This window comes from Ixodes scapularis, unplaced genomic scaffold (genome assembly GCF_016920785.2).
Source record: "Ixodes scapularis isolate PalLabHiFi unplaced genomic scaffold, ASM1692078v2 PGA_scaffold8__174_contigs__length_109621045, whole genome shotgun sequence".
Lineage (NCBI taxonomy): Eukaryota > Metazoa > Arthropoda > Arachnida > Ixodida > Ixodidae > Ixodes > Ixodes scapularis.
The window spans coordinates 61,513,447-61,526,526 of NW_024609883.1; the positions used below are offsets into that span (position 1 = coordinate 61,513,447).

At 45.7% G+C, this 13,080-nt stretch overlaps 1 protein-coding gene across 1 annotated transcript; it reads left to right on the forward strand.

Annotated features, from left to right (window-relative positions):
• Nucleotides 1-121: 121 nt before the first annotated feature.
• Nucleotides 122-10,022, forward strand: LOC8033024. The gene is made up of 6 exons (XM_042286697.1): nucleotides 122-249; nucleotides 3,712-3,787; nucleotides 3,898-3,973; nucleotides 4,724-4,906; nucleotides 5,608-6,101; nucleotides 8,469-10,022. The coding sequence occupies exons 4-6, from the start codon at nucleotides 4,743-4,745 to the stop codon at nucleotides 8,696-8,698; spliced, it is 888 nt and encodes a 295-aa protein (XP_042142631.1). The 5' UTR covers nucleotides 122-249; nucleotides 3,712-3,787; nucleotides 3,898-3,973; nucleotides 4,724-4,742; the 3' UTR covers nucleotides 8,699-10,022.
• The last annotated feature ends 3,058 nt before the right edge of the window (nucleotides 10,023-13,080 follow it).

Consider the following 13,080-nt stretch of genomic DNA (forward strand, 5'->3'; position numbering starts at 1 on the left):
ATGACGTTTGATTAATTATTATTTTGTTTAGTTTTTAGTAATGAGCGCCTCCGACAATAACGTTGCCTTCGACCAACCTCCGACCACGCGAGCGCTGCTGTTCACTCGATGGTGGCGCCACAGTGGGAGGCGCCATCCTAAACTGTGGTTCCACCCCTGTTCTGGTCCGACCGTGCAACCGGTGCAACTGAGGGGGTTCGGGGGTTAACAGTTGACTACGCTTCAATCGGCTGAAACTGATTGCGTGAGGTATGTCCGGTTTTATGCTTTTAACTGAGACTCCTCACCTGAACAATAACCCTGATCACACGAGCGCCCTAAACTGCCAATGAAATAACAGCAGTTCGATGAGTTCGATCAATCTGAATTGGCTAGGGTGCGGCTAACGGTCGCTGGTTCGTTTGTGACAGTTTGGCACAACCGAAATTCCCTCAGTTGAACCGTTAAACTGGATGGTCGCCAACGAGGTTGAAAGTGGCGGCGTCTATCACGTCAACATTAATATGGTGAACAGAACAGCGCACAAAAAGACAAGGACAGAGAGAAGGAACATACATAACACACAAGCGCTGACTCGCAACTAAATTTATACGCAAAACAAAGAAGAGGACGTTCTGAAAGACACGCAAGGCACGCAGCGCGTGTCACATTCGATACAACACCATTTAACTACCATGTCTGGCACATAGTCCGATCTAAAACAAGGTTTCGGTTTGAAGCACTGTCACTGATGGGTGGCTAATGCAGCAGTCCCCCTAGCTGTTGATGCATTGCGCTTCCAAGATTTCGCGAATCGTCTTGTCTTGATAATGTCCAATTATTGTTGTGCCTTTTAAGAATCAGAGAACATGAGCATGAATTGCAATGTACAGGAAGATGACCACCCACGGTAGATTTCACTGAACGATCATGCTCGAGAAGGCGATCGTCCACGCACCGTCCAGTTCGGCTATGTGGGCCAAACTGTACAGTGCGTGGACAATAGCCTTCTCGAGCATGATTGTTTACTGAAATCTATGGTGGGCGGTCATCTTCCCGTACATTGCAATTCATGCTCGTTTACTCCAATTCCTAAAGGCACAACAAAAATTAGACATTATCGAGACAAGACGGCTCGAGAAATCTTGGAAGCGCATTGGGGGGACTGCTGCATTAGCCACTCATCAGTGACAGTGCTTCAAACGAAACCTTGCTTTTAGGTCGGACTATGAGGCAAAGACATTGTAGTTAAATGGTGTTGTGTTGCATGTGACATACACTGCGTGACCTGTGTGTCTTTCAGAAAGTCGTCTTCTTCCTTTTGTGTACAAATTCAGTTGCGAGTTAGCGCCTGTGTGTTGTGCATGTTCCTTCTCTCTGTCCTTGCCTTTTTGTGCGCTGTTCTCTTCACCATGTCTTCATACCAACTCGCCCAACTTGGAACACTTCTGAAACACTTAAAGTTTTGCAATGCTGGAGAAGGCATTTAAAATTACTTTTAGCACAAGTATGTTGGGACGATCTATGTTCGAATTGAGAGCTGTCACTTTGAAGATTCCTACATATCACGATGGTTGCTGAGGGAGGAAGGCGGGAAAAGTCTGTGTATTGCGGAAACAGCTGGATGTATGGATGGTAGTGGCTATACCATTTGTAACGGGCAGCAGCTTGCGCCACCTAGCCTGACATTTCGTCATCTCTTCTTTTTTAAAAAAATTGTATAAATTGTTTGAACAAAACTCCCCCCCCCCCCCCCCTCCCTTTCCCCCGTTAAAGTGTTACTATTGCTTATTTTTATTTGTAATTTCACCTGTCCCTAGATCTTTTCCACCAGTCTTCCAATCTCCTCTTAGTTACCACAATTATTTCCCTATCCATTCGTCCTTCCATGTCTGCAAATCCCAGTGCCCCCTCCAAATCCCTTGTCATCCCCTCCCCCCAAGAGGGTGGGACAAAGCCCCGTGCATCCTACAATTACACATCCTGTAGTTTCAGTAAGTAAGTACAAAACGAGCGTGTTGGTAACAGTAATTAAACATGAGGAAGATGCATAGAAAGGGGGGGACGTCCCCCCTTTCTTTGTATCTTGCTCATGTTTAATTACCTATAGTTTCCCTTCAGCGATTGCACGTCACATAGAGTGTCTATTTCCTGGAATTTAGCCCTATATGTTTTCGTTCTTAGTACCCCTGTTCTAGCTTCAAACAGCAATGAGCTCCCTACCGAATTATCATACAGCTGTACCCTCTTTATTTCTTGTTTTTGTGCCATGTATATTGTTAAAGCTGATTTCTCTGCATTCTCTCTTCCCACTATTTCCTCATTTCCTTTACTCCCTTTTCTACTGATATGCTCTGATCAGCCCCATCTCATTGTGGGTTCGGTTTGTCCACTTAGTGTTTAGACTTTTCATATAGACCAGGGGTGGCCAGGCTGTCCCAGCCTAAGACCCGCAAACAAAACCACGGAACTTCCAAGAGCTGTGGAGGGGGGGGGGGGGGGGGGGCAAACTTTTTTCAAGAACAATAAACAAAACTCGAATTAATTTCAATCTATCCAAGTCCAAATTGTACGTAAGGTAGCAGTAGCACGAAACTGCCAAACCGCAACCTGTCTTTCGATTTAAAATGCGTTTCATTTCTTTTTTTGGGGAAGTGCTCATCTGACCGGGGAAGAGGGCTAGGGGAGGAAGCCACAAACCCTACTTTAACACGCGAAGAGCCGCAGCTTGGCCACCCCTGATATAGACCGACACGCTGTTTACAAACAAGCCGGCGTTTGCCCACACCAGGTGTGGGCACTGCGTGTGCTCAGAAAACGATTTTGCGTGAACTGAAGCGTTTGCGCATGTGCAGTGCCATCGACAGCGCCACCGCAGCTGTGTGACGTCAGGGCCGCGTGTTGGTCTATATAGATACTTGTACACCTTCCCTCGCCACTGCATATCCTCAAATTCAACTAGTCTCTGTTCAAAGTTTACTTTACTGATTGCTTCTCTACTCTCGAAAGATGCCCAACTCATATCCCCCTGTACTCCCTCATTTGATCTATTCCCATATGTCCCCAATGCCAAGCTACCCATTTCATTACAAGTATGATCTCGGTAGCACTGGGTTTTTTCTGTATCGAATTCATTTCAAGCATTTTGCTACTTGTTACACCGAAGGATAGGAATTCAGGTCTGTATTTCTCGCATTAAACTGTTAGCTACTAAAGTTACACCTAGCCCCTTTAAATGAGATACGCTGACCAGTGACAGTTTCCTCTCTTAAACCAGGCGTCTAGCAATGAGACTTCTAGCCGCCGTACTTTGGTTGCTAGATCCGCACGTGTGTCGACTAATTGCGGCGCCGTTCTGCTCTCGCGAATTGTTTTCGCACGCAGGACGATAGATCGTGGAAAGCACTTGCATTTTCCTTTTGGCCTGTTGGCAACAGCTGGTGTTTTAAAAGGTTAAAAAATGTAAACAAGACATGTACAATATAGGCCCAGAGATGACAGGATAGGCGCTATTGTGCCTTTCTGTGCTTGTATGGTTGGCACTTTTTAACCTTTTAAATCAGTATGAACCAACTCGCCCAAACCCAAGTTTTAATCCACCAGCTGGTGGCACACTGCAACATTAATTCTACATAACAGCGTAAGCTTAGCCTTGACTATACCGTGCATCCTTCCTCCTTGACCATGTGCTGCAAACAAGGCAGATACTGACTGTGTCTGCCTTGTTCTCAGCTTTGGGCTTCATCATGACTTTCACCACCTGAAGAGACGGGCAGGCACTCCTCGGCCCATGTGGGATCAGCTCCAGGTGTGTCCATCTCTGTCCTCCTGGTTCCTTGTCTTCTCGGGAATCTCTGGGACTTCTGTGCGCACCCTAATCCCTACCTCGTACCTCAACCGTACCTGTCTTGTTCTCAGCTCTGGTCCTTTGTTACGACTTACTCCACCTGAAGAGATGGGCAGGCACTCTTCGGCCATGTGCGACCGACCCCAGGTGCGTTCATCTCTATCCTCTTGGTCCGTTCTGGACATTACACCATATTCCTTGGTTAGAGACAGGGCCGTAACCAGGGGGGGGGGGGGGGGGGGGGTGGGGATAGAAGGTTCTGACCCCCCCCCCCCCACCCCCCCCCCCCCCCGAAATTTTTTTCTGGGTACGGCCCTGGTCGGTGCACTGGCAGCCAGCCGATTTTAATCTCCACCTCTGCGCACGCGCAGTGGCGCCGGTCGGCTACCGGGTACCAAACCGGGACCGGTTCTCCGGTTCGCCGTAACTCTCCATTATATGCCACCGATGCACATGATTCATAGGCGAAAATAAGACAACAGACACTTTCAAAATGGCCGCCGTTGTCCCCGAAAACCCCCCCCCCCCCCCCCCCCCCCCCCCCCCCCCCCGAAATATTTTTCTGGGTACGGCCCTGGTTAGAGATACATTTGCCTCACAATTGTCAGAACGGTTAATCTTGTCTTGGCAAAAGAAATCACTCTCTTTTTTACTTTTTCTTCACTCTTTGCTTTCTTCACTTCTGCTGAGTTTGCAAGCCTCTACTGTCTTGTAGCTAAGCATGCTTTCTGCACCAGCAGGAGTGCATTATAGCTGTTTCCCTTAGCACAGCTTTGTTTTATGCAGTATGTCATATTAACTTTAATGTAATGACATTGATTAAGGAGAAAATATGATTGTCTGCCCTTTCACTATAAATGGATGTTATGAGTGGGCTCTTCTTATTTATGGGTGCAGACCTGCTAACTTCACGACCATGGAGTCTGTCACAGACGATAAATCTCCATCGAGTGAGGTTGAAATCCTACGCGCCAACCTGTCTGATGATGTCGCCGCTGGTCAGTGGGTGGAGGACTATGGGCTCCGCACAAACACATCTTGGATTGTCGACTTCATCAAATCAACGTACAGATGCCAAAGGTAATGTGTGTGTATTACAGTGATACATAGGCATTGAGGAAGAAAAAGGATTTAGTTACGCTGCTTTATCTTTATCCTCTCATGCCACACTTTTGATGCCACACCCCTTGATCAAGCTTCAAAGAGTGGAGCAGTCTGCCTGAGCATGTCTAAATCAGATTGCTAGCATATTATGGAAACGTTGAAGTGTTAATTGTAAGGTCAGTGGTGTAGTAGACCCCTTGCAAAAATCCCGGAAGGCCACGGGGTGGCGAGGCGCCCTTCATGTGGCCGTGCCGCTTACCTCCCCTTCCCCGCTCTGTTTCCCAGAGGGCCTGCCTTTCGGTGCCTGTTGATTGCACTGCATGGTTTTACAAGGGGTCTGTTGCTGTACCAAACTTTGCTACAATGCCTTGTCCTACTACATCTCACAAAAATCGGAATAAATTTGACCAGAGCAGTTAATTTCACTTTCTCAGTGCCAGAACTACAATCAACTCTCAGGAAATCAGTTCGTTTATTGAGATTTTTTAATAGTTTGATGTATGTATGCAGCTATGTATAATGCATGCACCTACTATCAGTGGGGTTAGTCTAAGTGAGTATCTCAAACTGGTTTACAAATCATTGGCAGGCCCCTTTAACTTTTCTAGACTACAACTGTTTCATATAGTAACTTGTTCGTCCTACTGCTACAGTAAGGCTGACATTTCTTGTTGCAGAATGGTGTTTCATAAGACATGGAGGTGCAGCCAACGCAAGCGAAGTAAGGTGCGGGGGAACCCCGGCGCAGACTGCCCAGCCAAAATCGACATCAAAATCAAGAAGATAACCAAGAACACCAAGAAGACGGACCCGTTGTTACGAGGAGACATGCCACTGCCTGCCGTGATCAAGCTGATCCACCAAGAAGGCCACACTCACAGCACGGACCCTGCAGATGCACCTCGTCGCCTTCGTCCTTTGACTGAGACTAAGCGCACATTCCAGGACTACTTTCATAACGGGATGTGTCCAGCTGAGGCGATCAGGCTGCACGAGAGCAAACTTTTGGTGCAAGAGGGAGGTTACGCTCTGCTTGCCAATGGCGCTGTCAACCCCTTGCCGTCATCAGTGTACTACTGGTTCAGACTGTGGCGTGACCAGTGCTTGAGCAAAGACGTGGACCCGTTGAAGAAACTTCTTCAAAAGATGACACCAGCGTATCCAGAACAAGGTGAGCATATGAGGATCACAGTAAGGAATACCATATTTACTCGTGTACCGAATGCAGTTGCACAATGAGCGCATCTCCCCCACTTCAGCTTGAGCATAGAAAAAGACCCTCTTTTTAATCCCTCGCATGTTTAATGCGTCTGCGATATGCAAAGGGAGCATTGGGAAGCCACTGTAGGGCGTACCTAATGGTGGGAAAAGGTCGAATTGTTTAAAAAAAGGAAATCACTATGGCAAACTTACTTAGAAGGCACGTGAAAGCTCAGGGCCTTCAAAGTGTAAGCAGGCAATGCACAGGCAAAGAGGGAAGCATGTTCAAAGGCTCACTCGATACCAAGACAGTAAAAGAGATGCCACAACAAAAAATGCACCGCCAACAGGCATGCTTGAATTCCATGCTTTGCGGAGTAAACGAGTGCGACTATCATGTTCCTGATTTTAACATTCTGTGCACATTTTGATAGCGCTACAAACATGCCATCAGCACCATTTGAAAGGGTAAGAAAACCTTTCAAACATGCCTGATATTGTGGCAGTCCGCCATTTCGTCTACTAAGTATTTATTTTGTCTGCAAAGTATTTCGAATTGACATATTTTTGGTTGCGTTTTCAATTACCATTTCTAGTTCAGTGTTAATTTGGCATTACTTAGGAACCCAGCACAGTAAATCTGGCCATTCTATTTACTATGCCATAAATGGTAGAAGCTAGTTTTAAAAACCATCCCTAATTTATCTCTTTATGTGTGAATATTGCTCAGCATATTCTTGTGTTCCTCACAAATAGCCTCAATTTTTTGGGAAAAGAGTATTATAAAAGTACATCGGGTAATTTGCACACTCCGGGTTATAAACCCTCACGAAAAAGTTGCTCTTTTCCCCGCTCATTTTATAATATGAGAAACTCTACAGTTTAAAGTCCCCACGTCACATGACATCACCGTTATGTTACGTGCTGTGACGATGTCGCAGCATTGTGTCAGATTATGTTGCCACGTGACGTCGGATGTGATGTGACGTGACAACATGTGATGTGATGTGACGGAGCAATTTCCCCGCTACATTTAGCGGGAATTTTCTCTGCTGAATTCCTACAGAAAGTACCGGTCATTAGACCCGCTTCAGACGGGGCGATTTCTCACAGCAACTTGATGTCCCAAACCAGCAAAGCGGGCTGCCCTCATTCACACGCAGCAACCATTTGCTGCAATTTGCTATCATCACCATTAAATTTGATTTTTCTTGCACTATTTAGACACACTGTTACGTGCTACAAGCATATTCTTATACATTTAAATGGAATTGGGGATACTAACTCATCTTTCTGAAATGGTTTATTTCCAAAAAATAATCAATTTCAAACCAAAACCAACAATTTAGATGTCATCATCACTGGCACGGGGTATCGCGTGAAAATATTGCGCCCCCGATTTATGCTGCCACTTCAAACGTCTTCAAATTGCTCCGAGTTGCTCGCTTGTTTCGAGCCAGACTTGGTCTCAGCATTTCGTGTCAATCTAGGGAAAGTTAGGGAACAACCACCAGTAACCCCAAAATTGCTGAAAAAGTTGCCCCGTCTGAAGTGGTCCTTAGAAGCCCCATCACTGTGCTATCAACTTCATTGCTTTTGACAAAAAGTCTAATACCCTGGTTACACGGGCACACTTGGCTTCAGCTATGCTTCACCACAGTTATCATGCTATACTTCCGGACAGCTATTTTGGAAGAATCAAAGAGTGCACGTGTGCAGCTTTAAAGGGCGCTAAGATGCGCAACCGCACACGTGCCCGTATCTTTGACTGCATAATCAGAGGACGTTGTTCATAAGTATAGAATGGTAACTGCAGCCTGGCATAACTGCAGTTAAGTGTGCCCTACCTAAAAGGTTAAAACAGCGCAAAAACACAACAAACAGGGTAAAGAAGGACACGGACAGAGCGCTCTGTCCGTGTCCTTCTTTACCCTGTCCGTCGTTTTTTGCGCTGTTTTAACCTTTTAAGTATGTCATACCTACTCGCCCAGGCTTCAACTTTAGTAAGTGTGCCCGCATTCTGAGAGTACAAGCCAGGCGATAATTTTTGAAACTGTGGGACGAGCTACGATTTGATATATTCACAAGGGTTATATTTCTTGTTTGTTTCGGTGGCAGGAATATTGCAACTGGTTCCTACTTGTTAACATATCACAATCACCATACATATATGCCTAGTTACAGTTGCTATCTTGTTGCACTAACCTTACAAAGAAGTGGGATGCATACAATATAGTAAACTTTAAGAGAGAAAAACATTTAGAAGGGGGTGCGTCTTATAGAGTGGAGAGTATGGCAGTTTTTGTCATATTACAATAGAAGGTTGTATTTGTTTTAGGCCTTGGATGCCAGACTTCGAAAGAGACAAGCCATCTTACAAAAACCGTTGAGGACACCTGGTTCAGCTGCTGTTTCTGCGGCCATGCTTCGAGGGATCAGCGTGGCATAATCGGCCACCTCATCGCCCATTCTGGAGATCAATTAACTATCTTGGCGCCCGCACTGCGTGGGCCCTTTTCCGAGAAGGCGAAACTGGAGTCAACCCACCGTGACTCAAAACCACCGTGACTCACAACAGTGGAGCATCTTTTGCGTGTCCAACATGTCCTGCAGCATTGTTCACAAACAACAGACTTTGGCAGTCGCGCTCGTAAGTATGCTAGGGAGACGCAGTGCAAGTGCCACCTCTGTTCCATGTCGTTCAGTCTACAGTGTGCACCGAGTTACGCGTCCGAAGGCATGCACGTCAAAGGCCTTCTGAGTGTGCCACTAATTTGATGGCCTTATCTCAAATGGGGCCGGCCCAGCCTGGCACACGAGGACACACATCGCGGACGGGCCTTTTAAGTGCCAGGAAGTTTGTAAATCATTTGTTCAGAAATCCACCCTCTTCGGCACATTGAATGCACATGCGAAGCCTTACGAGAACCCACAGTGCTCTAAATCACTAACCTGCAGTTAAAAGTGCATGGACAAAAGGCCTTAGCAGGGCCAGTGACATAAGGCAGGGGTTCTCAAACTTTTCGGTCTCAAGGAGTGAAAATCTCTCGATCATTAGCCACGAGACCCCTCCTTTTCTCGGCACTGATGCAATAATTCAGTGCAGAAGCCTACAGGCCTTATAAACGGCAATGCACACATTAGGGAGTGTTTGACTGATACATGTGCATCTATGGATGGCTGAGACCTAATAGAACAGTACTTAAACTGAAGGTTCACTTAGGGGGGAGGGTCAGCCGAGGAAATTTAGGAGCTCTCTGAAACCCTGGGCTTTCATAATTTGTTTCGGGTTAATAAAAGTTATACAAGCTCCTCCCGCGGAGCTTTCTGCTGATCTCCACTCACTTCCTCTCCAGTGATCTCTCTGCTAAAGTGGAAAGGGTGGAGACTTTTGTGGGGAGGTTTGAAAAGCCAGTGTCCTAAGGTACTTGTTTATTTGGCATTAGTTTTAGCAGCGGTGTCCGCATCTCAAAGTTTAGTTGGAGTTTTTCTTCGGTTAGGAGGCAGCATTAACAATAAACCCTTCGGTGCAGCAAGCCTCAAGTTCTGGACTTGAATGAGCTCTGTGACTCACAAAAAGGTTTTGTCGAACGGCCATATCAATGTGTTGTCTCGCATCAAACATTCTCTTAGTCACGCTAAGGCCAGTTCACATAAGCAATGCAGTGCTATCTCGGTACTTAATAAACACTATAGACTTAGTGCTGTCTTGAACATTATTAGTAGTGATGCTTCGTTGTAACAGCACCGTACACTGGTGCAGCGCAAAGCCAGCACTGCTGCATCAGTGCTCAGGTCAGTGAAATTTCCAGTACTGACTTCGTGCTGTGCTGTATTTGTCGGGAGGCCTTTAGGGGACATTGAGGAACAATAAATGTGTAGTCGAACTTTGCTTTCGATATTACCTTGTTTAGGTGTTCTATGAACTACTGGTTTCACGGATGGGTGACCTGGACGCTACAGCGGGCGTAATGTACGGTAATGTCTCGTTGATACGGACACCTCGACCAAAAAAGCATTTATAACTTGAATTGTTCATGATAACAAGGCGGTAATGCATGTTTTACCCAGTTTGTGCTCAAGAACATTAAATATATATATATCGGGGTATTCATATTAACTAGGTTTGGGTATTAATGAGACCTTACCGTGGTAATGCAATACACAAAAAATTACGGTAATCTAAAACATTTTGTAGCAGAACTTGCGTGGGGTCCAAAATGAATGTTTAGGATTCACATTCTAGAATGTGTGCACTGGAGCATTCCTTATTCGGTATTCTTCGAGAATACCGAATTTGTTTTTCCTATATACGGCCAGAAATATGCCTGAACACATTACCAAGGAATACTAGTTATGAGAGCACATAAGAATTGCCTTATTTTGAATTAAGCAGCACTGGGAAAAGGTGAGAGGATGCATGATTTTATGGTAGGTCTATCACTTTCGAGCACCTTAATATGGTGGGCATAGTGAAGGGGTACCAGATGTATGATGCAATCAATCAAATAAACAAGAACTTGATGTTTTGGGCTGTGCATAGAAAAAAAAAAAAAAAAAAAAGTCTCGTAGACATTGGATGCCCCTGGGGGCAGACAAACTTCTCGTTCAAAGCTCCACCCAGCAAATTTAACTTCAGTGTCAATTATGAATTTATAGTTGATCAAGTAGTAACTTATTTTTAGATGTGCTACAAGCAGTGAAAATTGCATAGCCAAGGTGTCTCGGTGTGGCCATCTCAACTTTTGACAGGCTAGGACACTGAAGGCAAGTGCTGCGGACATGTCTTTAGCATTTAGTTGCACTACTTCCAGAAATCCCTGCATGCAACATTGCTCACGTTGCATTATAGGACCTCTTCGGCCACGGAAGGAAAGGACATGGTTTCCGTTGCACCATTGATGAAATAGTGCACCTCGGCACCGCATGAAAATAAAATCGCTCGCTCGCATAGCACCCGTTCATCTTCGTGAGAGCCCGTTCAAACACGGGCCTCCAGCGGCCGTTAAGGACTTGCCTAGCGTTAGCGAGGAGCACTGGCTGCGTCTTGTACCTTTCTGGTGGCCTGGCTAGCACTCCAGAGTGCAGCACGACTCTCGGCTCACGGATAATTAGGTATTTATTGTCGCCGAGGTTTTTATTCGAACATGACCTATAAGAGCCCAACTACCCAGAACATAATATGCGGCTCTAAATTCATTTTCTTTCCACCCGAAAACTGGCCAGAATAGACTTCTTCAATGATTAAAGTACTGTGCAAATTGCACCATGAACAAGTCTGTTACGTCTTGTGCCAAAATGCCATTTTTGTTAAGAAATGCGTTACACCTGCGCCAAAATAAGCTTAAAGCTAAAAAAAAAAGTTTTATTGGTCGACTCTAATCCTCAGAGAACTAGCGCCGCGACCGTTTACAACGAAATCGGTTATAACGAAATAGCGGCTATAGCGAGGCGATCACGATTTCCCATTCCCGTTGGCACTTTTTCAATGTGTTTGTGTCTTTTTTTTTTTCCAAGGTAACTGAGGAACTCCCACGGAGATAGCAAAAAATGGCAATTAAAATAAATTTCTGAAAGTTTATCGAGTTGAATACGAACCCCACCAAGTGTACTCCTTTCTATTTTTAATATTGCATGTGTGCCTTAGATAACCCACGACTTTGAATTCAGCGGTGATGACCGCTGCTAGGCCTAGTCTTCTTAGCCCTCTTCAACCGCAACATCAGCCCCTCATCCTAGTAGCCGCTCAAGGACTCCGTTACTGTCCAAGTACCGAAAACGGGAAGGTTACGAGGGCGCGTAAGAACAGATGGACAGGCAGCGGGCAAACCATTGGCAGGTGCCGTGTGACGTCAAGTCTGACGAGCACCGAGGGACCGAGGTCACAGAAAAGTAGAGGAGACGAGGAGGAAAGGCCGTTATTTTTGCTCGGCGAATGTCCAAACAAGACGGACGGCCGGACTTCTGCTTTCACTTCATATAGCGAAGTGTCACCTCAAGGGGTGTCCAAACGGGACACTACAAAGCGCACGACTCCGACAAATCGTGAAAATGGAAGCGGGCGCGTCCGCTTCAATTGTCACGATTTGTCGGGGTCTTGCGTTTTGTAGTGTCCTGTTTGGACACCCCTTCACGCGTTCTAACGGATCCTGTTTGGACACCCCTCTACATCTGCGCAAACTCTAGCACTGCAGCACGTACAGTATAATTAATTTAGTCATATTTCAAAATGGAAGCACTGTTTGGTTGTAACGGGATGTCGTGAAGTGAGCTTGGGAAATCGAAACCGAAACTGTTTCCAAGATGCTTGGCTCTAGCCGCTCCGGCTACTCTAGATGCTAGGATCGCTACGATTTTGCAAGAGGGCTATTGGCTGCCTTTAGGTGGCTGTTCGTGTCCATAAATAAAGCAGTTCAAGGTTTTCTTTTTTTCTTTTTTTCTCTCCAATTTGGTTTTTATTGAGGCAGTGCTTCTCACCCACCGCACCAGGCCTGCATGGTATGGGCTCCAGTCTTTCTGCTGTGTCGTGGCTTTCCTGGGCCTGAAGTAGATAGATAAATAATAATAATAATAATACACATTATTTTTATTATTTACACCAAACTAGAGTACCAAACGGGCGTGGCGCGCTGACTGACAAGCCCACAGGCGAAGTGCATAAGCGTTTGGATAAACTTCTACTAGCTCGCCTGCACTGTCTGTGTTCCTTCGTTAATTTCCATTGGGTGGGTCACTTCACTCACGGAGCTTGTTTTATTTCCAGAAAGATGCAGGGATACGTTTTCTTTAGGAATGCAAAGCGCACAAACAAGCGGCAAACATCGAAACCGAAACCGAGACGTTTGTTGAGAGCCGGATGTTGCAAAGTTGGAATGCATTCCAAATGGACACTGAAACATAGCTGAAACAACTAAAAAAAACCTAAACAATCACGATAAAATAACATTTCT